Source organism: Stegodyphus dumicola, chromosome 1 (genome assembly GCF_044657685.1).
Source record: "Stegodyphus dumicola isolate Sdum_Otavi_A_Nest chromosome 1, ASM4465768v1".
NCBI classification, from domain to species: domain Eukaryota; kingdom Metazoa; phylum Arthropoda; class Arachnida; order Araneae; family Eresidae; genus Stegodyphus; species Stegodyphus dumicola.
In genome coordinates this window covers 52,192,065-52,215,576 of record NC_140768.1, presented here as the reverse complement: position 1 = coordinate 52,215,576, position 23,512 = coordinate 52,192,065, and the positions used below count along the sequence as shown (strand labels likewise).

Sequence of the window (23,512 nt, the reverse complement as noted above, 5' to 3'; positions counted from 1 at the left end):
CAAAAGGGAACTTGGTGAATTTATTTATTATGATACTTAATATTTTTATTAAGGGATATTGCTTATTTCATTGTAATTTTGTTATACGTAATAAATTCTTTTTATGGAGTTGTTCTGCAGAGTAAAATTCTAAGCAGTTTTTAAATTTAACGTTTGGTGTTCCCTTCAGCCATTTTTCCGGTACATTTAACCCGCGGGAATGCTCATGGGGTGTATCATATCCCAACCCTACATAAAAGTGGAATATTCCTAACTTGTGAAACTGAAATTCTGTGCTGCTTTCAGTAGCTGAGTTTCTAGTTATGGTTGACTTTCAGAACCACTTTTTCTTTGCCTGTGTGTTTCAGAAAAAGATTTATTGGTATTTTGTTGGAACTGGGGTATGACACACCCCACGCGCCTGTCCGTGTAAATGTTTTTCTGACTGAATATTTAGCTCAGAAATTTATTTCTAGAGTGTAACAGTAAATATTTCTACTTGCAAGTGATTTTAAAGTACTCGACATTAAATTCTTAAAAATTTCTAACTGCATTATGGTAAAAAGAACGAGTCCCTATGAACTGGAGATGCAACGCATGTGAGATTTATTAGAAATATTTGAAAGCGATGAAGATTGCATTTTGGAAACTGAAGATTAAACTAAGAATATTTTCTACAATGTTTTGGTTTCGAAAAAGATAAAACATTAATTCCTGATGTTCCTAAAAAAGGAAAAACTGTTCTTATGCTTTCAACATTATGTAACGATCATACTATAGATGATACTATTGGAGAAAATAAAACGTCAGGAATATATGTTTTAATAATATGACTAAAGGAGCAGTGGATATGGGGGATGAAATGTCAGCCAATTAATTCAATTGCCAGAATAACAAGGAGGTGGCCAATGGTAATTTTCTTTCCTGCACTGAATGTTGCTGTAATAAATGCATGAATTATATTACATTCAACTGCAAATCGACCAACCAGAAACAGAAGTCTGTTTTTGAAGGACATAGCATTACAATTAATGAAAAAAGTATTGAACAAAGATCAGAGATTAATATTTTTCCAAGAAATTGACATACTGCATGCAAAACAAAAGCAGAAGTTTCGACGAAGAATTAAAATGAATATATGAAATTCGAAACAACTAAGTATGAAAGATGTGATAAATTTTTTGCCCTTGCGCCAAGGACAGAAAATGTGAATGCAATGTTTAAAATGTGAAAACATTCTGTGCGAAGAACACATTAATGTATTTCGTTCAAAGTGTGAAGAAATAAAATAAGCATGGTGTATTAGAGATGCAGTGAAACTTAGAGGCATGAAGTTTATATTTTTATTATTTTCATTTATCTTAATTTTAATTCTAAGATTGTTTCGGAAATTAATTTTTTGAAACCCAATTATTATTCACATATTTATAATGCACAAGAACAAAAAAAAAAAAAAAGTTTTAAAACTAAATAATACTATTTTTATCATATTTTAAATACTGGAGTATGTGATACCCCACGCGCCCACTCTAGTTACTTTTCTTGGTGCGACACCCGCCGGGTTAAAAGCCAGACGAAGGCTGGCAGCGAAGCTGCTAGTGTTGGATATTTCTCAAAGTGTGAATTGTTACAAATTACATTTGCCTACTCGTGTATTATAAATATAGCAAATAATAACTCAGGTCTGAATGAAACATAGTGTATTTTAAAAATATGCATAATTTTTTTGCAGTGCTTTTTTTTACTTGGAAATTTCTGTGTGAAAAAAATTAATTTTCTCATGACTGGAAATATTATTATTATTTTTTGTAGGAAAGAATATATGCCCTGGAGAGGGCCAGACCCTAAAAATTATAAGGGCCCAAATGCATCATTGCTCCGAGGACCTGACCCTAACAATTTAACTTCTAGAAATGAAAGTAGAGCTAAGGGGCCGCAAAGAAGTCTTCATAGAGGGCCCCTTACTTCTTTTAAACATTCTAAAATAGCACCTACTTCATCAGGTGTAGACAGTGAAGCTGATAATTCTCGATCAAGCTAAATTAAGTCCTGCCAAATATTCCTCATGGAAATCTTCAAAAAAGTAAAAAGCGCACCATATTTTATGTTCACATAAATTTTATGAAATATATCAGATTTTAAGTTTTAAATTCTTATGTGTAGTCTGAATAATATGCATCATCCACAAATCATTGCAAGAGTGTTTGTTATTACTATTATTATTATTATTATGGGTTATCTTCCCTTTTTTGTATTTTATCTTGTGATTGTCCATGGAAATGCCATTTGTACTACAGTCAAAAGTCTTTGACCCGGACTCGTCGGGACTTCTAGGATTCCGGATTATCGGTTTTTCCAGATTATAGATCATCAGTTTAAATCTGGTAAGATGGCATGCAGAAATTATAAAATTAAAAATATGAAACCGTAATTTATGAAATAAAGAGCAATTATGATCTAAAGAGTATCAAAATTTACAAAAAAAAAAGCTTAATATTTATTTGTTTACTTTATTAAACATTTCTTTCAACGTGCGCATGCATAAAGCATACATTACGCATAGTCGAAATTAGAAAATTGGAACCAGAAAACTATTTTATGTGCATTCATGATATTTATAATGACGAGGAATTTGATTTAAATCATATCAAAGACAGAGTACATTGAGATGAAATACTACATTTAATAAGAAATTACAAGCCGAATAAAATAAAAACAAATGCCCTGAAGATAAGGATAGTGCTGACAGATCAACTTCCAGTTCATTGCGCGCCGCGTCCCCCCCACCCACCGCAGAGCAGCATGAAATTGATAAACATATTTCGAATGATTAGAGAATCAAAGGATATGCCTTTATCCATTTTTTGCAGCAATTCCACTTTTTGTTTGATGGACATCGGAACATGCTTTCGCTTTGTAGATCCTTTGGTATCTCCAAAATCAGAGATTCTTTTTGAGATAATCGAAAGTTCAAGCTTGCTTTTATAAAATTGCTCTAACAGTCTGCAAAAAATAATAAGCTGCATCCAATTAGAAGATTAAGGAACAACGCAATCTGCAACATTAACTGAAATAGATAATTTTAGCTTAGCTTATACCATCTGTTATACATTAAACGTGCATGCGTAAATGTTTTATGCACATGCGCACACGCATACACGCATGCGTAAATGCCTATGTGCATGCGTGAACGCTTTATGCGTTGACGCATGCACAGAAAGTTTAGCTTTGAGGTCCGGATTAACGACTTTTGACTGTATTACTTTATGTATATTCCCCCCCCCCTTAGTCATCTTAATGTACCCATCTCTCTCTTCACACTGTAGACACATTTGCAATATGTGTTGAAAACTGAATAAAAATTCATGCTATCTCAAAAAATATGTTAGAAAATGGTTCTGTTTAGGAAAATTCTTTCTTATGTATTTCTCACTGGTGCATGGAAAATGATTTTATGTAAGCAATACATGTGTTAGAAAAACTTTTAATATATGTTGAAGGAATTAAAAAGTTGAAAGAATTAGTTATAAGTACCTGATTGACTTGAAAGACAGTAAGGATGAGCGGGCAAAATGTGAATGTGAATTAAATATTGAAATGAAAAGAATTAAGTTGGAAGAGAAATAAGTCAAATTTAAATTTAAAACTAAGGGGGGGGAAATGCAACACTAATTCTGTTAGACATTGAATGAAATTCTGATGATTTAGAGGGTAATCAGACACGCATTTGTTCTCTTCCAAAGTAGTAAAATAATAGTAATAATAAATAATGCAGTATCTGACCCAGACTGGTCCTGCTTTTTTTGCGGGGGGGGGGGTTCAGATTCATGCAGTACATGAATCAAGAAAGAATAGAAGAAATCAAGAAACTTCATAGAACCAACTAATCGAGTTGCCAGAAACTGTACTTGTCAAATGAATGTGTTCACCATTTTTTCCCCTACTTCAGGATCCACCAGTGGCCGAGCGATTGAGACCCCTGAATGCTAGTAGTTTGACCTGGATTTGTACCCAGACAAATGGGCTGTCTGTACAGTTGATTCTCATGGTGTCCTCTTGGTTAATGTGAATACGAGCACCCTTCGCTCAGAAAGCCTTGCAAAAAGCAGCCTTTCCCATAAGCAGATAACCCTGATTACTTTGCTCTATTGAAATAACCTAACCATTTTTCACTTTACCGTTGATGGGCCTGTGTGAAAAGAGATTTGGATATGTTAAAATCATACATATTTTACTATGTATACATTCTAGTCATTATGTACAAGAATTTTAAAGGAATTTGAGTATTTTAATATCTATTTCTTGTTTAATTAAAAAAAATATGCATGCAGTGGAATTCAGAATTAGCCATTATATGCACTATGATTTTCTTTTCAAATATGCTTATTTAATTTAATTATTAAATAAAATATATGAAACTGGTTGAAGTATAAGAATCTTTGTGATGAACCTACCCATTTAGTTTATGCAGAATAGTAACAGAACCATTATTTCTCTAATAAGTGTATTTGAATAATTTTTTGACTAGGTATTAATTTTCTTGTTCATTTAACATTTTTTTTTTTTTTTTTTGCTTGCATTAAATTTTTTAGAAAAAAAAAGTGTCAAAGATTTTAGTTTGAAATAGCACAAAATAGTGCACGAGTCCAGAAGTTAATTAAAGTTAAAATGATTATGCATTTTTCATCATCAGTAATCGTCAGTATAAATTGCTGCCAAAACAAAAATGTTATAATGGTAAAAAAAAAATGGTATAAGAATGCAACAATAGATGTGTAAAATTTATCACAAGAATAACACAAGGGATATAACTGTTTCCTGTATTTTAAATGTGTAAAAGAGTTTTCAAGATCTCTTCTCTCCATTTTAACATTGTGTTAAAATGTAGTGATCTGAGTAGAAAATTGAATGCTGATAACGTAATGATGAATTATATAATGATTCATAATTTATTCATTTTTGCCTTTCATGTAAAATTGTAATTTTTTTTATGCAGCCAGCATTGCATAGGTTTTCTGATTATTATTTTCTGTGTTATAAGCAGTTTTATAACGATGTCTTAATCAGAATTCCACTGTATGAAATTTTATTCAGATAATATGCATGCATTTTAATTCCTAAGTCTTTCTAGTCATTTTTATGTTTTAGGAGGCATTCCACTGATAATTTATTGAAATATTGGAATATTTGTGTAAGGAAGTTATGTATTGCTTGTAGTATGTATTTAAAATAATTTGTGTATATTTTGTGATAGAATATAATTTCTAGTGTCATATTTATTATTATAGTATACTTTTTTATTTATTAATTGAGAAGTTCCTATGTTTTTTACTAATGTTGATTTTTTATTATTATTATTTTACATGAATAATAATGTATGTCTTGCAGACAGATGTGTACTTTTATACAAATAGTATTGGTTCTCTTATTTGAGAGCTTATTATAAATAATTATGTCAAGAGAATAATAAATAAATAAATTGTGTAATTTAAATCTGAAATTTTGGTGCTTCCATTTAAGGCAAATTTTAATCTTTTAGTTATTGCTGTGCTCAAGGATACTAATATAATCTTTCCAGTTTTACTATTTTTGTTCATTAATTTAATTGTGTCATAGTAGTTTTCTTATATGAAATATTTTTTTAGTTTTGAGATATTATTTTTAAAACCATAAAATTAAGTTTTTAATTTTTTATAATATATGTAAACCAATTAATCTATTCTTATAAAAGGATTAGTTGCATATTGATAAATTATCAATAACTTCAGTTATAAGTAAGTATTTATCAATTGAGAGGTATTAATTTATAAATTTATTGATGATTTAATTATGAATTTGTAGAGCATATTTATTAAGCTTATTTTCAGATTGTTAAAATAGCAGTTACAGATTTTTACAAATTTGCTTGATTGATATATGATAAATAATTATATATGATGGAAAATAAATCAGATTTTTTTATTAATGTTGTAATGCATTTACATTTCTTTCTGAAATCAATTTACTTTTTGATTAGTCATTGAAAACAAGCTTTTTAAAATTTTATTTTTAGTTTTCATAGTGTCTTATTTAAAATTATGAAAAATTGTTATTTTTAATTATTAACATATTTTCTGTATTATTATAGTTCAAATTCCATATTAACATACAATTGATATGCAACTGAGCAAAATTCAGCTGTAGATTAAGATTTGGTTTATAGGATCTGTTATAAATGTATCAATAAAATGGAATTTTTTATGTTTAATAAACAGAATAACTCATAAGGAAACTCTGAAGTCCTATCTTATTAACCTTTCATTTACACCAATCATGGGCATATTATGGTTATATTTTAACCCTCTGAGCATTATGACTGGCTTTATCCGGTCATCAGAAGTTTTGCTACTTGGCATATATTAGCTTATAATTTAAGATATTTTGCTTTCTTACTTTCTTTAATAATGTAAATATCATCCTAATGAATGTAAGTTTATGAAAATACAGACTAAAATAAGTAACTCAATTAATAAATGCTGTTTAAATGCCGGTTTTCATAACAGATCTAAAATCCTGCTCCGCTCAGAGAGTTAATTTCATTTTTTTTAAAAGTAATATATGATTTTTCATTGGTATAAGAAAAAAATAAAATTTTGTTATGCTATTCTTTATTTGTAAAATCTTATTTGCCTGCTATGAAAATCAACTTTTTTTTTAATGATTTCTTTCATTTGCTGGATCTGTTTTTTTTCCGTCAAAAAGGTGGTATTGAATAAGAATGATATTATTATTATTGTAATTTTTATTATTTCAGTTTTAATCATGATAATATTTTGCTTGTTGTGGAAATAAAGTTCCCCCCCCCCCACACTTAAAAAAAAATCCCCTTAAATTACTGAATAATGAAACCATTATTTTGTAGGTTGAATTTTATACATGTATAAATAAGATTTTAATGCATCTACTTTTCAAAATTACATTTTTATGGTGATATAACTTTTAGATTATTATAAGTTTTCAGTTTTAATTTTTAAAAAAAATTCTTCATATTTTTGGATGTATCATTGTTGCATTATTAAAGAAGAAAAGAAATTAAATATTAAAAAAGAAACCCTTGAAATGTATTGTATTTTTAATATTAAAAATAGCAAGATATATTTTGTTTTTCTTATTGTGGTATAGTACAGATATTTTCTAATTGTTTTCTCGGGATGCTATTCAACTTTATATTGTAATCTACAAGTAAGCAATCTGTAAAGTAAGCAATACATATATAATTATTTTGATTAGTGTGTAATATGTTTTAGAATAGAGAGGCTGTTTGCACATTTTTTAGATGATTTACATTCTATTTATTACAGAAGAATTACAGAAATATTTTACCTAGAATTTTTGTGTTTTAAATGTTCTATTTCATAACCCTTATTCTTCCCTATCTTTCTACCCAATGATTTCCTAGCCTTTTATAATGTTGGAAGAGGTATTTTATCCCATTCCTCCTGAATAGCTCAAGTTCAAGGAGGGATGTTGGTGATGTTTGTTCAGTTCCTTTTTCAAAGTCCAAAAGTGCAAAAATCCATGGGTGATGTTAGATATGACAGTAAATGTTCATCATTTTTTTGTCCATTCATAAACTCGTTTCTACCTAAATCTCTGAAAAAAAGTTAGCAGTTCCAGATGAATAGCTCTGAATGCAATGCATACATACAAAGAAACATGCGTGCAAGCTTTAGTTCCATCTTTAAGAATAAAAAGGCCTGCTAAGTCTGTTCCAGTGACTTCAAGAATGGATGCTTCTCTAATTCTGTCTTATGAAAGTGGTACACAAACTGCTCTCATTGCTTTTGCACTGTGTTTTCTACAAACAGTGCATTTAGAAATAGCAGTTGTTATTGTTTTTCTACTGTTTATAATCCAAAATTTCTCTTGTAGGTTGGTTAAGAACATATGAAGTCCAGCATGATGTAAAATCAATTAATGTTCTAAGATGAGTAGTTCAACTAATTTATGTGTACTTGGCAATAAAATTGGATACTTAAAATTTTCTAAATCTTTCCTCTCTGTTAATTTTGACTTGACTTTTTGTTTGTCTTTATTGAAGAAGTAATTTTGGATACAATGTTACATGGCAACAAAACCCAATCGGATCAAAAACTCTTTGTGTTTTTACCTCAAAATAAATTGTCAGTTCTTCGATTCCACAGCACTCCTAAGACTTGAAATATTTCTAGTTCTGGAGATGATATATTAAAATTGGTAAACTTCCAGCCTCTCAATTTAAATTTAGCATTTTGCATTAACTGTTTAGAGACTTCTATAAAATGTTGTGTTTCACTTTCTGCTTCCAATGAAGTGATGCAGTTATCAACATAAAACAATCTCGATAACTTTTCTGCAGTTTCTTTATGTTCTATGCATGTTTTCTCTGGATGATTACAAATGACTGCTCTAAAAATAAACAGACTGCAGGTAACTCCAAAACTACTCTGCGGTGCCTAAAAACTTGAATTTCTTTACTCACACTATCCTTCTACCACAGAAATCGAAGATAATCCTGATCTTCTTTGGCAGTATTTATCTGTAAAAAGGCCCTTTTTCATGTCAGATGTAATACCTATTGTTTTTCCCCTAAAACTTACTAACAATGATCATATCAATTCTAAGTTGTTAGATTCCTTTTTTAAGACAGTCATTAAGTGAAGGAAATCTTTTCTTTCTAGTTGATATGTCGAAAACTGGTCTAACCTTAGTTGTTTAATTTTCCTTGAAATTCCCTTTATGTGGCAAGTAGCAACCAGATTTAGATAGTTCTTTAAGTGGTACTTTTTCAATTATATATCTTCTTTTAACCACTCCTCGAACACATTATTATATGCGTCATATTTTCCTTCCATTTTTAACTTAGTTGATGTGTTTTCTAGTCTTCTTTCAGCTATATCTCTATACTATACTCAGAAAGATTTTTGTCATGCACCCATGGCAATTTCTTTTCATGTGTTCCGTTATTGTCTTTTCTTAAATTTGCCATAAAATGATTGTTTATGACCTTATCAATTTCACTTCTAGATTTCAATTTAAAGGGATCTGTAATGCCAGTGGCTTCTAATTCCCAGAGGTTCTGATATCTTGATTGTGAATGGTGACTACAACAGCAATAGAATTTTCACCTCCAGTTGTCGGCAATTTACCCATCAAAACCCATCCAAGCAGTGTTTCCATGGCAAATATGCCTGTACTTAATTTCTGTATTTTTCCTGTATACATATTTCTTGCAGAGTCTTAGCCTATCAAAAGATCAATCTGCGGGTTGACACAATCAACATCTGTGATATGAATTCCCTTTTCAGCTGATTCTGATATCCAAGGTCCTTTCTGTAGACTAGGTATAGATCCACAAATTATAGGATGATCTAAAACAGGAATCTTGCAGCTGTAACCAGTATGCAAATTCTCAACATTTATTTTATAACATTTATGATTCATATCAGATATAATTCTTCCAAACAAAACACATGTTAATTTTTTATGAGCTTCTGATCTTATTCCTAAGGATTCTACTGTTGATTTTAAAACATAGGAATATTCAGGTCCAGTATCGATCAAAGCTCGAAGATGAAGTTTCTTTCCTTCATGTTGAATGGCAATAGCTAAAGTTTGAAGCAAAACTCTTTCTGAAGTACATGCTGAAGAAAAAGTGCTAATTTCACAATTTTCTTGATTGCACTCGACAGGAACTTTTGATTTCTGCTTAAATTCTGGACAACAAACAATGTAATGCTCCTACCACAAAACATGCATAGAACTTTGCTTTTACAATTTTTAGCTCGATGGTTTGTTTTCAGACAAATAAAGCAACATTTTTTCTCTTTCATAATTTTCAGTTTTTCACTGTGACTTAAATTTTATTCTTTGTAGCAATCTTTACTTTGATGAGATTTTTCACAGAATATACAATTTATTACATTATTGTCATTTATTTCTTTTGCTCCCCAAAACAAGTTGCTTGCAGTAGGTTTAGTAACATCTTTCCTATCCTTATGAATTTTTCTGTAGGGTTCACTTTGCTTCATGCCTGACTGTGCTAGAGTTACTCTTTCTTCTCCTTCGACCTCAGCCCTTAGAAAATTTAAAAGCTCTTCAGTCTTGCACTATATGATTTCTCTATTTACTGAGTTTCTCAACCAAACTCTCAACATGTTTTCTGGAATACACGACTTCACAAGTGGGAAGAGCATTGCAGAATATTTGTCTGAGGTCATCCCAATGGATTCTAATGATCATATAATTGAGTGTTACTAAGTTTTGATTTGGTAGCATTTTTAACACCTAAAGTTAATATTTCATGAATATAGTATTCCACTAACAATTCCTCACAGGCAAATCTTGCTTTGAGGCTTTCAGTCACTTTTGTATAATTTTCTGCCATAGGTGGATAGCTATCAATGATATCTTGTACATGGTGACATACACTGTATTAAATATTGGAAGTTGTCTTCCAACTCCATTTCTTTATGCTCGTGAATTTGTTTAAACTGACTCCAGACACACAACAATTCTTTAACTTCACTGCCAAATTTTATTAGTTCAAGTTTGGGAAGTTTTATTTTTGATTTCTGATTGCTTAATATATTCCTGTTTGGTTGTGATTTACTTTTACTGCGTTATAAAACAATTGATGCAAACGTTAGCTTCATCAAATTTGACTTTATATTCTTCTACAGATTCAAATTTGCCAGAATAACTTACCATTATTGTCAGCACTTAGGCAATTTCTAATATTTCGTTGTCAAGAGTCATTAAATCAGCACTAATGCATTCTAAAGTGGCTAATTTAATCTTAACCCCACTTATTTTTATATTTTTATCATCAAACAGAGACATTAAATTTTTATATGTCTTAGTAAATGATGTTCATAACAGAGATCGCTTCTGAATAAGATGCTGCATTGAAACCAAAAACAAAAATTCCATTAAATATTTCTTAGATAAAGTACTGACCACTTATATTTTAATCACTTACTGAGGGTCACCAAATGTTAGATACGACCATAAATGTTCACCATTTTGTCCATCCATAAACTCATTTCTACCTGAGTAATCTCTGTAAAAATGTAAACACAACAGAAACAAGTTTATTCTACAAATTTTTTTGCTTCTTTCTTGTTGACAATACTAAATTTATCAGCTTTAGATATCAAAAATCAGATGTTTCAGAATGTTTTTTAATAACTAGATACAAATAATTTTCTTTAGAAAATGCAGAAACTTAGCCTTTCATCAATTGTTTCAAGTGTCTTTTTTTGCATGAAAACAAAACTGTGAAGTAGGAGACGATTATTTATCCTTCAAAAACATAGTTGCAGTTAAAAAAAAAAAAAAAAATTCCAAGTAGACAATTTTTTATATAGGAAAGCAAAATTGTCTAAAAATGTGGGAACAGCCTCTGTATATGCCTACTTTAAATGAATTCTTTTGTTTTACTTTTATGCTGAATATTTCTATGATACTATTTCTGATATATTTTGATCAGCTTTCTTTTTTTCAAAATATTTTGCTTTAAATTTTAATTTTTTATGTTACTTTAAACTATGATCATCATACTTACATTAAATTGTGGTAAAAAATGAGTTATAAAAGTACTAAAGCTTCCTCTAGCATTTTTTTGAACAAAACTGAAAAACCTATTTGCAGTTTTGCCACATTTATTAATATTTCTCCACTTTAAATATACTTATTTATGTGTAGCCAGAACAAAGAGAGAAAATATGTTTTGTGTTATTACAAACAAATAAGAACTTGATTGACTTAAATAAAAAATTAAATAAAGCAAATAATTTCAAGTCCTTTACATGAGTTAATTTTTAATTTCTGTTATGTGAAGTTTACAAAAGCTATTTTAGATAAATTAAAATGAAGGTATGTTCATTTTATTTCTTTTAGTCATTATTGTATTATGATGATTTATTATTTTTTATCATATATATGTAAACTACTGACCATTCTCTAATAATTATCTATAAAAGGCACATTTAAAAATGTTTTATCTTTTGTGAAATTTATACTTGTCATTTAGTGACATTTTAATCTCATTTAATATCTATAATTCATAAAGTAGTTTTAAAACATGTATTTTTTACATATTTGACTTCAAAATAGCAATGTTAAAAATGCATTGAAAATTATTTTTTATAAATATCATACCTGTTCTACATGTGTATTTTCTAAGTAGTCTAATAGATTATCATTTTATATATATTTATATATATATATTGTTAATCAAATGCCAAAAGTACACAGTTGCAAAATAATTCACTTTTTGTGCATATAATAAAATATTTATAGATTGCATATTATTCATTCGCCAATTTAATAATGAAAGCATATTTCATAGTTTAAATGCTAGTAATTAATTTGGATTAGAGTAACCAGTAATGAGCCAATATTGCTATGCATTCAAAATCATACTTGTGAAATTTGTACCATTATTTATATTATAGTTACCATATGTATCTAAACTTATCATATTTATTATTATACATATATTGGATATATTATTATATATGCAATATATAAGTTCTAATGCACATAGTTTATAGGCTCTGTGTATAATGGATATTTAATCTGCAATATTTTTTTGTAAAAACCTTTGGTGTCATTTATTTCATTATCTGGAATAGGCCTAAATGAATAATTTTTTCATCCAGGAATTTAGTAAAATTAAAATGTATAGTCTAATTTTTAGGAATAACCATTGCATCTGATATGCTTTAAACTGTTGTTCTTGTTCTGAGACAAATTAAAGAAAATTATATTCAGTAAAAGATAAGAATTCTATTCATAATATTTACAAAACATTATACAGACAAATTTTTTGTTATAAAAGTGTGCTAAATAGTTTTACTTTAGTAGCCCATTGACTATACTCAAAATCAGCCTATTTTAAGTATAATTAGTGAAAAAAATCTTATAAAATCTAATTGTTTTCTCATCATTTGGTATTTCTGTACGCTTTAAACAAATGATATGTTAAAATGCTTAATTTTTTAAGCTCTTAGTTAGTATCTATGACATATATAAATGTAATTGTAAAATTTTATATTCTATTTGCTTCTTCTTCCTTTCTTCTTTTGTAAATCCTGCCATTAGCTGCTGTTCATTCAGAAACAGTTTGTGTAAAATTTATGATGATGTGCTGTAAAATAGTGTATACTATTTTAAATCTTTTAGAGCAGGGTTTCTCCTCTCCCCTTCATTTTAGTAATGAAGTAATTTTTTGATTGCATCATTTATATTATCTGATACATGCAGTGTATTGAAAAATAAACGTCCTGAAATAGTAATCATATGCATGTAACAAAAAATAATTAAAGCATGTTACTGAATAAATTTGAAGCATTTTACAATATGCATTCACTGTAAAAATATGTATTATTATTTGCATAAATAGACACTCTTTCTAAATATTCATTAAAAATAATTTTTTTAAATACTTCTTGCAGTTTTCAATATATTTTATAGAATCTCCTTTTTGAGAACCCCTGTTGTAGAGCGTGTTGTTATTTTAAGATTAATAAGACGTTGTATAAAAAAGTTAAGAGAATGGTACTGCATGCATTATATGTAGATAAACTTTTAATCTGAAAAATCTGTTTAATTAATTTGGGGAGATGTTTTTAATAATAACATTAAAATTTGACATGGGAAAAGTCCATATTATGATGAATTTTGATATATTAAAATTTGTTTTCAACTCTAAATGAAGAGAAAACTAAAATATATGGAAATTTCTCTCCACACATACATAAGCAATTTCTTATTTTGGCAAATGGAGGATTTAGATTTATTTCTGAAATATGTAAGCTCTTTTTATTTTATTTAGTATTTAAGATAAGTTTTTTACATTATCCTACTTTTCTAAACTATGTGTTGTACGTTTAAAACATTTCATCTTTTGTTGCTATTCTATTTATTTTTTTAGGTGTGTATTAAAAGTTTTGCATTTTAGATACCATGTAATCAAAGATTTACTTGGCAGCATTAACTGACAATCCTAATAATTACCTGTAGTTTTTAAAACAGTGTTGTCCCATTTAAATGTGCTACCTATACTATTTCTTAATCTATTTATTCACTGTACAGTTGCTTCAACCTTTGTAGTCTGATGTACATGAATAATTCTAATTTCGTTATTTAATTTTAAAATGTTGAATGAATTACTTTTGACATAATGTACAAAAAAAAAAAAAAAAAAAAAAAAAAGGGAAAGAAAAGGCAGCTCTTAAATGTGTTGTATTTCATTGCATAATTTAAATCTTAGCAAGCGTTAATGAAATTTTATTTCTGAAAATTATTATAGTTGTAATATACAATTTTTGGAACAAGTAAATTTTTAGAGAATTAGTTTTATAAATAGACAGAAAGTCTCATTAAAACAAAAACTCAATTAACCTTTTTTTCTTCCCCCCTCTTAAATTTAAATATATCAAAAAATTAGGTTTGCTGTTTTTGCCTAATTTTAAATATCAGAAACTATTTAGAAAACTTATTTTCTTGTTCAATAGAAAGCCCATTTTAACTAATATTTTGAATATTTTCCATGTGACCTTTGGTTTGTGCTATTTAGAAAATGTAATGCATAAATATGCAGTATGGACTTGATTTTACATGAACAAAAATAAAATAGGCATAAATACTATAGTTATGATTTTTTGTTGATATTCATGAAAAGTGATATTTTTTTCTATTGTTAAATATATAAATATATACATTTTTTGTTGAAATTGATTTCTTTCATACAAATAAAATATTTTGAATGTACAAATTTCATTTTGGCACACATTTTAAAGCATAGAAAGTAACTAATATTGTCACAAGCTCGAGGTATCAATTGATGCATATACTGCATCATGCAATTGTTTAAAAATTTCGTTTGCAACAGAATAGCAATTGACTTGCATAGCTGTTACTTTGTTGATAAATATTGAGGCTACAATATGTTCAAAGCTTAATGTTTTGATGCTGCTTCAGGTCATTTTTATTGTTTTATCTATTTGTTTTATAACAAAAAATATTAATTATTTTTAATAATATGTATAAAATTACAAGTTTTGGTATAGTAATATACATTTTATGTTTTTACAATGGTATATGATTTAATTTTTGTATCTGTTTTTCAGTTAAGCATTTTCTCCACAGATTAATTTCTGACAAAACAATCAGGTGCATACCTTTAAAATTTTTGGTTTGTAAAAAAATAATAGCAACTTTCCAATTTGCCTAAGGAAATTATAGTTGTTCTTTGAATTAAACACATTTATTTCTGTGAAGCTTGAGTTGAGTTTTAATCATATGATTATTTCCTAAGCAATACTTCAAAATTACTTTTATATTTAGTAGATAGAAGATCTTATATACATGAGAATAAAGTTTATTCAGTTTTAGAATCTCATCAATAAGTAAAAAATTTAGAGATGTATTTCAAAATACACAAATAATTTACAATCAAAAATGATATGCAAAATATATTGCTAATAAAATTATCAAAACTTTGTTCAAAGCCTATATGATGCATAATTATAAAGGCGCAGAATCAGTTATATTATATATTTCATATTTAATTGTCCATTTGAAATTTATGAGTTTTGGTATAAACTGATATAACTATAATATCTACGTATTCTTGCTGTCTGAGACTTCTTTTTATATCAACTAGCAAAAATGTATGTAAATTGGGAAGGGGGTGTAAATTTTTAATGAATAAATTATGTAATAACTACAATCCTCTGCTTAATTTGCCTTCATCTTTTGGCTGACTAATCACAAAAGCCAATAATGATGAACAAAGTAAATTGTTTTTATTTGATTTTTAAGCTGATAAAATTATCAGTGTTTTCATTTTAAATGATACAAATGTTTTTAGAATTTAAATTTTGTTCCAAAATTAGAAATGTTGCATACTTTTTAACTATTTTCCCATAAATATATTCTTATTTATCTTTTAGACCTTATTCTATCCTATTTATCTATGTCTTTTAGAATATAATAAGTTGTCTTCTATTTTGTATACTTTTGTTTATCAACCTCAGAAGTCAGTCACTAGCTAAAATTTGACTATATATGTGTTATATGTTCTAATCATGGAATACTATTAGAGATGTATAAGTTTAGTGATAAAAACTATACTTGTGAATGCCATCCATTTTGTTGTGATGCCGATGATTCTGCAGATTATATGCAGTAAAGAATCACCTATTTTTGTGAGTTCTCAGTACAGTATAGTGAGACAAGCAACTACTAGTATTTGAAAGCAGTTTGCATCATTAATTATAGTTTTTATGGGTAAAATAAAAAAAGGCTTGCTTGCTTTTGTATTAATTAAACCTAGTCATTTTGTGCACAGTTGATAAAGTAAATGTATCTGTAACATGAAATATCTTAAGAATAAAAAGAACATTTTATGCCATTTGTTTTGTATTATTAAAATGTGATAATATAATTGTATTTAAATAACAGTTGCCTTGCATAGTCAGTCATCAGTACTAATTGATATTGCAGAAACCTGTTAGGAAGTTTACATTTGTTATGAAGTAATTACATTAAACATTAATTCTGTATATACTATAACAATTTTCGTTTTAAAATGATGAAAATTAGGTTTTTAATGTACTGAAATTGGAGTCTTAATTAAAAGACAGTTGAAAGTATTTTGATGAGTGCACATAATCTTTTAAGATCCATAGACCCAAGATAAAATATCTTCTTTTATTTGACTGTTCTTCAGTATCTATCCACCTGAATGGTGTAGCCATTGTAGTACTTCTTCAATTTCATTAAATATTGAAATGGGAATATAGCTCCAGAGAAAGAATTTTCAAGATGGTGATTGAAACAGTTGAACAGAATAACCCTCTGTTGCATAACCAGTGCACCTTTTGAGTGGCGTTTCTTTGAGATAGGCACATATTATCTTAAAGAGATTGGGCTAAGCTCTGTGTGTTCAGTGTTATTTAATAGAATGGGAACCATGTACTATCATGGCTATTACTTAGAAGGACAGGCAAATATGGGCTAACGTGGATTAAAATATAGCCATTTGCTGTCATTAAGAGTAGACAAATCGATAATTTTTAAATTTATAGAAAATTTTAAACACTTCCCTTCCTTTTTATTATATCTTTTCTCATTATTAGGAAGCAGTATGCTAAAATGCAGACTCAGCTTGTGGTCTGTATCTTGTATATTTGACAACATAAGTTTAAAAAAAAAAAATTGCATTTCTAGCCAGAATGGATGAAAAATCAGTGTTTGGATAATACTGAGAGACATTGAAGAACTAATAATAGGAATCCGTCTGTGAATGAATGTTTATCGCTAATGCGAAATGTTATTCCTGAGCATGAATTGTACTTTGCTGAAAACTTTAAAGATGCTAAGATGTACGTTTAAAAGAATTTAAAGAATATTGTTTACATAAAAACTTTCAAGTGTTTTTTTTGGGGGGGGGTGTTATGAAGATATTATATATTATAAAACAGTAGCTAAGAGGATATGTGAAATGTTCACATCACATTTTAATTTTATACAACAATTGTGTTTTCTTTTTAAGAGTAAAATTTTTTTTTTTTTTTTTTTTTTCAGACTTTGAAACGTAAGAGTTGTGATATAAACAACAGCAAACATATATGTTAAATTCTTCCTTTACCTTTCCTGCTCAGAACTGGCATATGTTGTGAGATTTTCCCATCTTGAATTTTCAAATGAATATACAGGGTGATCAGCGAATAAGCCCTGATTTCAAAATTAAATATCTCTACAACAAAGATCGATAGAATTATGCGGTAAATTGTACGTTTATTAGCAAAACTGTAAAAATGTTGGACAAAAGTTTAGGAAATATAGTTACGAAAGTCGTTAACAGATGGCGCTCTAATCGCAATGACCTATCAATAGCCTTTAAAAATGGGCTTCGAATTCAAAAGTGAGTATGAGTGTTGGCTAGTAAAAAAAGGCTAGCGTAGAAAGTGAAATAATGTATTTCATTGAACAAATTTTTTTTTTTTTTTTTTTTTTTTTGTTCTGCAATTTTACCAATTAGAACACAGTCCTACGGCAACACGTCGCAGTTTTCAAAACCGATTCAATGTTCCAGTTGAACCCGATGCAAAACACATTTGCATGCTCTTCGCGAAATTCGAACGGACTGGCAGCGTGGCTGATGATTGAAAGGTTTAGGCTTAGGCAAACTGTAGTCACTCCTGAAAGCGCAGCCAAATTTACTGAAATTGTAAAGTAAAATCCTAGGAAAAGCATCCGACGGATTGCATCAGAGACAGTTTGAAGTACACGAGCACGCAAAAAATATTAAAAAATAGCCTACAGCTGTTTCCATACAAAATCCAAAGTCATCAGGCCATACTCATGAAAGCTGGGCAACAAAGGGTTAACTTTGCAAATCAGATTCCAACAATGGTCGACAATGACAGATTTCATGTGAGCTGCATCTGGTTCACAGATGAGGCACATTTTCATTTGAATGAAATCATTAATAAAAAAAAAACTGGAGATTTTGGGGTTCCGAAAATCCTCATTCGTATGAAGAAAAAACACTGCATTCGCCTAAGATTACTGCATGGGCTGCGGTATGCGCCAGAGGCATTATCGGACCCTTTTTCGTACGAGAAACGATAACTACTGAACGTTACGTTACAATTTTGGAACAATTTGTCAGCACTCAACTAGCGTTGGAGGATCGACCAGGTATCGACTGGTTCATGCAAGATGGGGCTTGACCGCATCGAACAGATGAAGTTTTTCGCTTTCTTCATGAATACTTTGGGAATAGAATAATTGCGTTAGATTATCAACAATTTACTGACACAGGAGTAGCTTGGCCTCCATATTCTCCCGATCTGAGTCCTTGTGACTTCTTTCTGTGGGGAGCATTAAAAGACGCTGTCTATCGAAACAATCCCGCTACTCTAGATGAGCTTGAATCGTTGATTGGTGTTGCATGTGATTCCATTTCCGTTGAGACATCGCAAGACGTGATGTCAAATTTCATTGTTCGCCACCTCATTGTTTCGAACAGTGACCATTTTGAAAAAATTGTATTTTGATTGCAAAGGCTGCTTCACTTTATTTATTTATTTATTTTACTCTTTTCAGGAAAAGAGTTTTCAGCGCAGAGCGCCATCTGTTAACGATTTTCGTAACTAAATTTTCTAAACTTTTGTACACCATTTTTACAGTTTTGCTAATGAACATACAGTTTACCACATAATTCTATCGATCTTTGTTGTAGAGATATTTAATTCTGAAATCAGGGCTTATTCGCTGATCACCCTGTACTAAAATTTAATATGGATATAAAGTACTATGAAATACATAACAGCTATGAAGTTTGAAAAATAATTTTGTGGATTAATTAAAGAAAAGGAAAATGCATTAATATCAAATAATAGAAAATATACATATTAACCAGTTACTCAACTAATGTACATAGCCATCATATGGGCAATTTTTAAAACAGTTTTGTTTTCAATTATTTTTAGCATTTTTTCTGTTCAAAAAGTAGAAAGAAGCCAGCTCCATTCTTGTAGGCATCACTGTGGAATCTGATAGTTGTCTGATCTTCTAAAAATTCGTAAGTGCCTGAAATATAAACAGGTATATAAAATATCAAGAATGAAGTTTTGGAAAAATAAGGAAAACTATTTATGTAGATCAAATTAATTTTCATCTTCAAAATTTTGTAATTTATAAAACATAAAGCATCAGTTTTTTTTTGGGGGGGGGTACAATTTTAGTAGGGATTTAAAATCTACATTTGTACAATATATTGTTTTAAATATTTCGAGTTGGCACATGTGAAGTGTTCATAGTGTAAGTGCTACTTAGAAGTACTAATTAATCACAAGCGTCTAGATCAGTATACCTTTATATAGTACAAGATAGTGAATTCTGGGGAGAAAAAAATGTGTTTTTTGAGCTGCACAATTGCAGTGTGCTTGAAAATATAATGCATATTGAAGTTAAATCTAGGAAATACAGAATGGACAGTTTACTGCTAAGTTGATGAATTTTCAAGTGATTCATGAACTATAAAGGGCAAAAAGTACTATGCAGCCTTTATTAGCAAGGAGGACATCATGCATATCAACTACGTGAATTCATTTATCTTTTTTTAATGTATATCTGTTTTATTTTGTCGCATTAGTGATCTGAATTTAAAAATTTTTCTTTTATTAGAAGAGAATTATGGATCACTGCAACAGCGGCCTACACAGTGCGTTTACTGTTTTAGGACTAATTTTTTAACAAGTTCCAGTTACTTGCCAAACGATATTGGACAGCATTTTATTATTATATTTCAACTAGTTTTTCGTAAAATATCGTCTGCTTTCGGACAGAATTTTCTATGCAATTAATCGTTTGCTTTGAGTCGGTGAGCATCAGGTGTCATAGTTTCGACGGCATAGTTCGATATAGTTTGTAAAAACGGAAATTAATCCTCACTTTCTTTTGTTTCCTTTTGCCTCCAAAAAAGTTGACTGGAAATGAAAATTTGTACTTTCTTATAATCCTGATAAAAGTTGGCAGTCATCTGCGTGGCTGAAGTTGCCCTAGCCATAGAAATTTCGATTTCAGAAACGTATTTTATAAAGATATAATGTACTGACTTCTGAAGAGAAGTAAGCGCGATATGAAACGAACAATTTCAATCGAATAAACTGTTTTCTGTTGCACGGACAATGTGTTGTTACAGAATTCCATTTTTCTCAAGCAGTTCCAAAGAAACGTATTACAATTCTTAGGTATTCGCTTATTTACCATATTTGGCACCTGAAGATTACTTTCTGTTGCCTCAGATGAAGTCTTACCTCAAAGATATTTTAGTACTGTTGAAGAGATTCAGAAAATTGTAACCACAGACATAATATTCCTAAAGATGAGTTTTACGAAAGAATCAAGCAATTGTATGAACGAATCAAACTTTGTATAAACTTATAGGAATTGTATATTGAAGGCTGAGAAGTAAGAATGTTGTTTCCTTCAATTTTCGATTTTGTTCGAATTTAGTCTTCAAATTTTTAGGCGCACTGTTTATACATTCTCTTTATTACCAGGGACATTTTCTGCTTGCTCTGACGTATAGCCATTATATTGATAATTTTCACTTATCGAGTGTCCATTCCTTCTGCCTTTTGTGTGTGTGTGTGTGTATTTGTTTGTGTGTGCTCATTTACACGTTTTCTGTGGACGTTTTATTTCCTGGTTTTAATTTCAGTGGCGTAACCATAGCTTTTGCAGCCCCTTACTTCGGCGATTGGAGCGATCATTGAATTTACCATCTCTCTTGATATATAAACAACTTAAAAAAAAAAATAAATAAATAAAAAAAAGTTAGTATGGCATACAGCGAAAGATATTTAAACTCTATGCGTATATTTGAAGAAAAATTTCAGTTCCAGCATTTTAAAAGTATAGTACAGAGGTGGCCAAAGCACGGTTCGCGAGCCGCGTGCGGCTCTTGTGCAAATACAATATACAGTGTCTCACAAAAGTGATGTGACACTTGTGCTTTACAAAAGGAAATTGTAATAAAATAAATTTAAAAAACGTAAAAATTTTTTGTGGGTGTGTTTCATACTTAAATTTAGTAGCAATTACTACATAAGATACATTTTCTCAAAATATTAAAATATTAATTTAATAAAAATACAATTGTTCAGAACGGAGCAAAAAATGGCTCACATAAGTGATGGGACAGCATTAGATACTACTACGTACTACAATAAAAATATTTTTGGGGGTTTTTATTTTTACTCAAAAGCAATTGGCAATAATTTATAAAATCGTCTGCAGTATTTCTCTCCAGTTTGTTTTGGAAATTTTGTGTTTTTTACTTCTGTGCAGCCATGAATGCTAAACGAAAAGAAACTTTGCCTGAAATTCGAAAATTAGTTATTAATTTGCATATTGAACGTGGAAAATCTATGAGAGAAACTGCTGAAACAGTTAACTTGAGTCATTCAACAGTTTTCAATATCATTAAACGATATAAAAAGAATCATATGATTCAGGATAAAAGAAGACCTGGCCGACCATCAAAGTTATCCAATGGAATAAAGCGAATTATCGTTCGAAATATTAAAAAAAATCCAAGAATGAGTGCTCCTAAAGTTGCTGCTGATTTACAAGCATTATATGGAGTAATTGTTAATCCTGGGACTATTGGAAGAGTAATTCGATTTGCTGGATATCAAGGTTGAGCAGCCAGGAAAAAATTCTTTGTAAGTGAAAAAGAATAGAAAACTCAGACTGGCTTTCGCAAAATCCAACATAAATAAGAATTCTGATTGCTGGAATGAAGTTATATTTGCTAATGAGAGTAAATTTAATATATTTGGTTCTGACGGTAGAATCTTGGTGTGGAGAAAACCCAGGGAAGAATTTCGCAAACAGAACTTGGTGCCTACAGTAAAACATAGTGGAGAAGGAGTTATGGTATGGGGGTGTATGTCATCCGCTGGAGTTGGTAATCTCGGTTTTATTGACAGTATAATGTATCAATACAAGTATATTGACATTTTAAATCAAAATTTGAAATCTTCAGCACGAAAATTGAATCTTCATAACGATTTTAAATTCTACCAAGACAATGGCCCCAAGCACACAGCTTTGAACGCTAGACTCTGGCCGCTGTATAACTAACTATCCTGAAATAATAAAAACACCACCACAATCTCCAGAATTAAATCCCATAGAGAATATTTGGCAAAAATTGGAATCAAGAATTCGCAAACACACCATTTCTTCAAAGCAACAATTAAAATCATTGCTTCAAGAAGAATGGAGTAAAATCGCTCCAGAAATCATAAAAAAATTAGTCGAATCCATACCAAGAAGATTAAATCATGTTTTAAAAGTAAAAGCAAATCCAACAAAATATTAAAACCTTTTAAAAAGTAAAATTTTTGGATAAATATTTGATGGAAAAGTAAGTGTCCCATCACTTATGTGAGACATTTTTTGCTCCGTTCTTAACAATTGTATTTTTATTAAATTAATATTTTAATATTTTGAGAAAATGTATGTTATGTAATAATTGTTATTAAATTTAAGTATGAAACACACCCACAAAAAATTTGTACATGTTTTTTTTAATTTATTTTACTACAGTTTCTTTTTGTAAAGCGCAAGTGTCCCATCACTTTTGTGAGACACTGTATACATTTAAACTAACATTACTAAATGTCCTTTTTATCAAACCAGTTTTACTACTTTTAAAATGATGTAAATATGGATTTGTGGTTTTGGGGAAATTTAGCTGTGGCTCTCGAATATTCCTGAATTCCAACATGCGACTCTTAATGACATGAAGTTTGCCCACCCTTGTTATAGTATTTTACTTTACCGCTAGTGACATAGTAGAAACCAACTTAATTTTTCTAGTTGCTGTAAAGTAGACAGTACAGAAAGATTTTTTAAATACAAAATAAACTTTTTTAGTTCTTAAATACTCCTTAAATGATTGTTATTTAAAAAACTATTC

At 29.4% G+C, this 23,512-nt stretch overlaps 2 protein-coding genes across 3 annotated transcripts in view; one reads left to right on the top strand and one right to left on the bottom strand.

Annotated features, from left to right (window-relative positions):
• Nucleotides 1–16,420, top strand: part of LOC118199287 (uncharacterized) — a 122,458-nt gene extending 106,038 nt beyond the window's left edge. For both annotated transcript variants that reach the window (XM_085814399.1, XM_085814403.1), the window contains one exon: nt 1,792–16,420. In XM_085814399.1, the coding sequence (XP_085670525.1) occupies nt 1,792–2,020 (229 nt within the window). In that variant the 3' untranslated portion in view covers nt 2,021–16,420. The remainder of the gene's footprint in view (nt 1–1,791) is intronic.
• Nucleotides 16,421–19,351: 2,931 nt separating this feature from the next.
• LOC118205429 (cubilin-like) overlaps nt 19,352–23,512 on the bottom strand; it is a 140,862-nt gene continuing 136,701 nt past the window's right edge. The window contains exon 18 of the mRNA XM_085814393.1: nt 19,352–19,608. Within this exon, the coding sequence (XP_085670519.1) occupies nt 19,505–19,608 (104 nt within the window). The 3' untranslated portion in view covers nt 19,352–19,504. The remainder of the gene's footprint in view (nt 19,609–23,512) is intronic.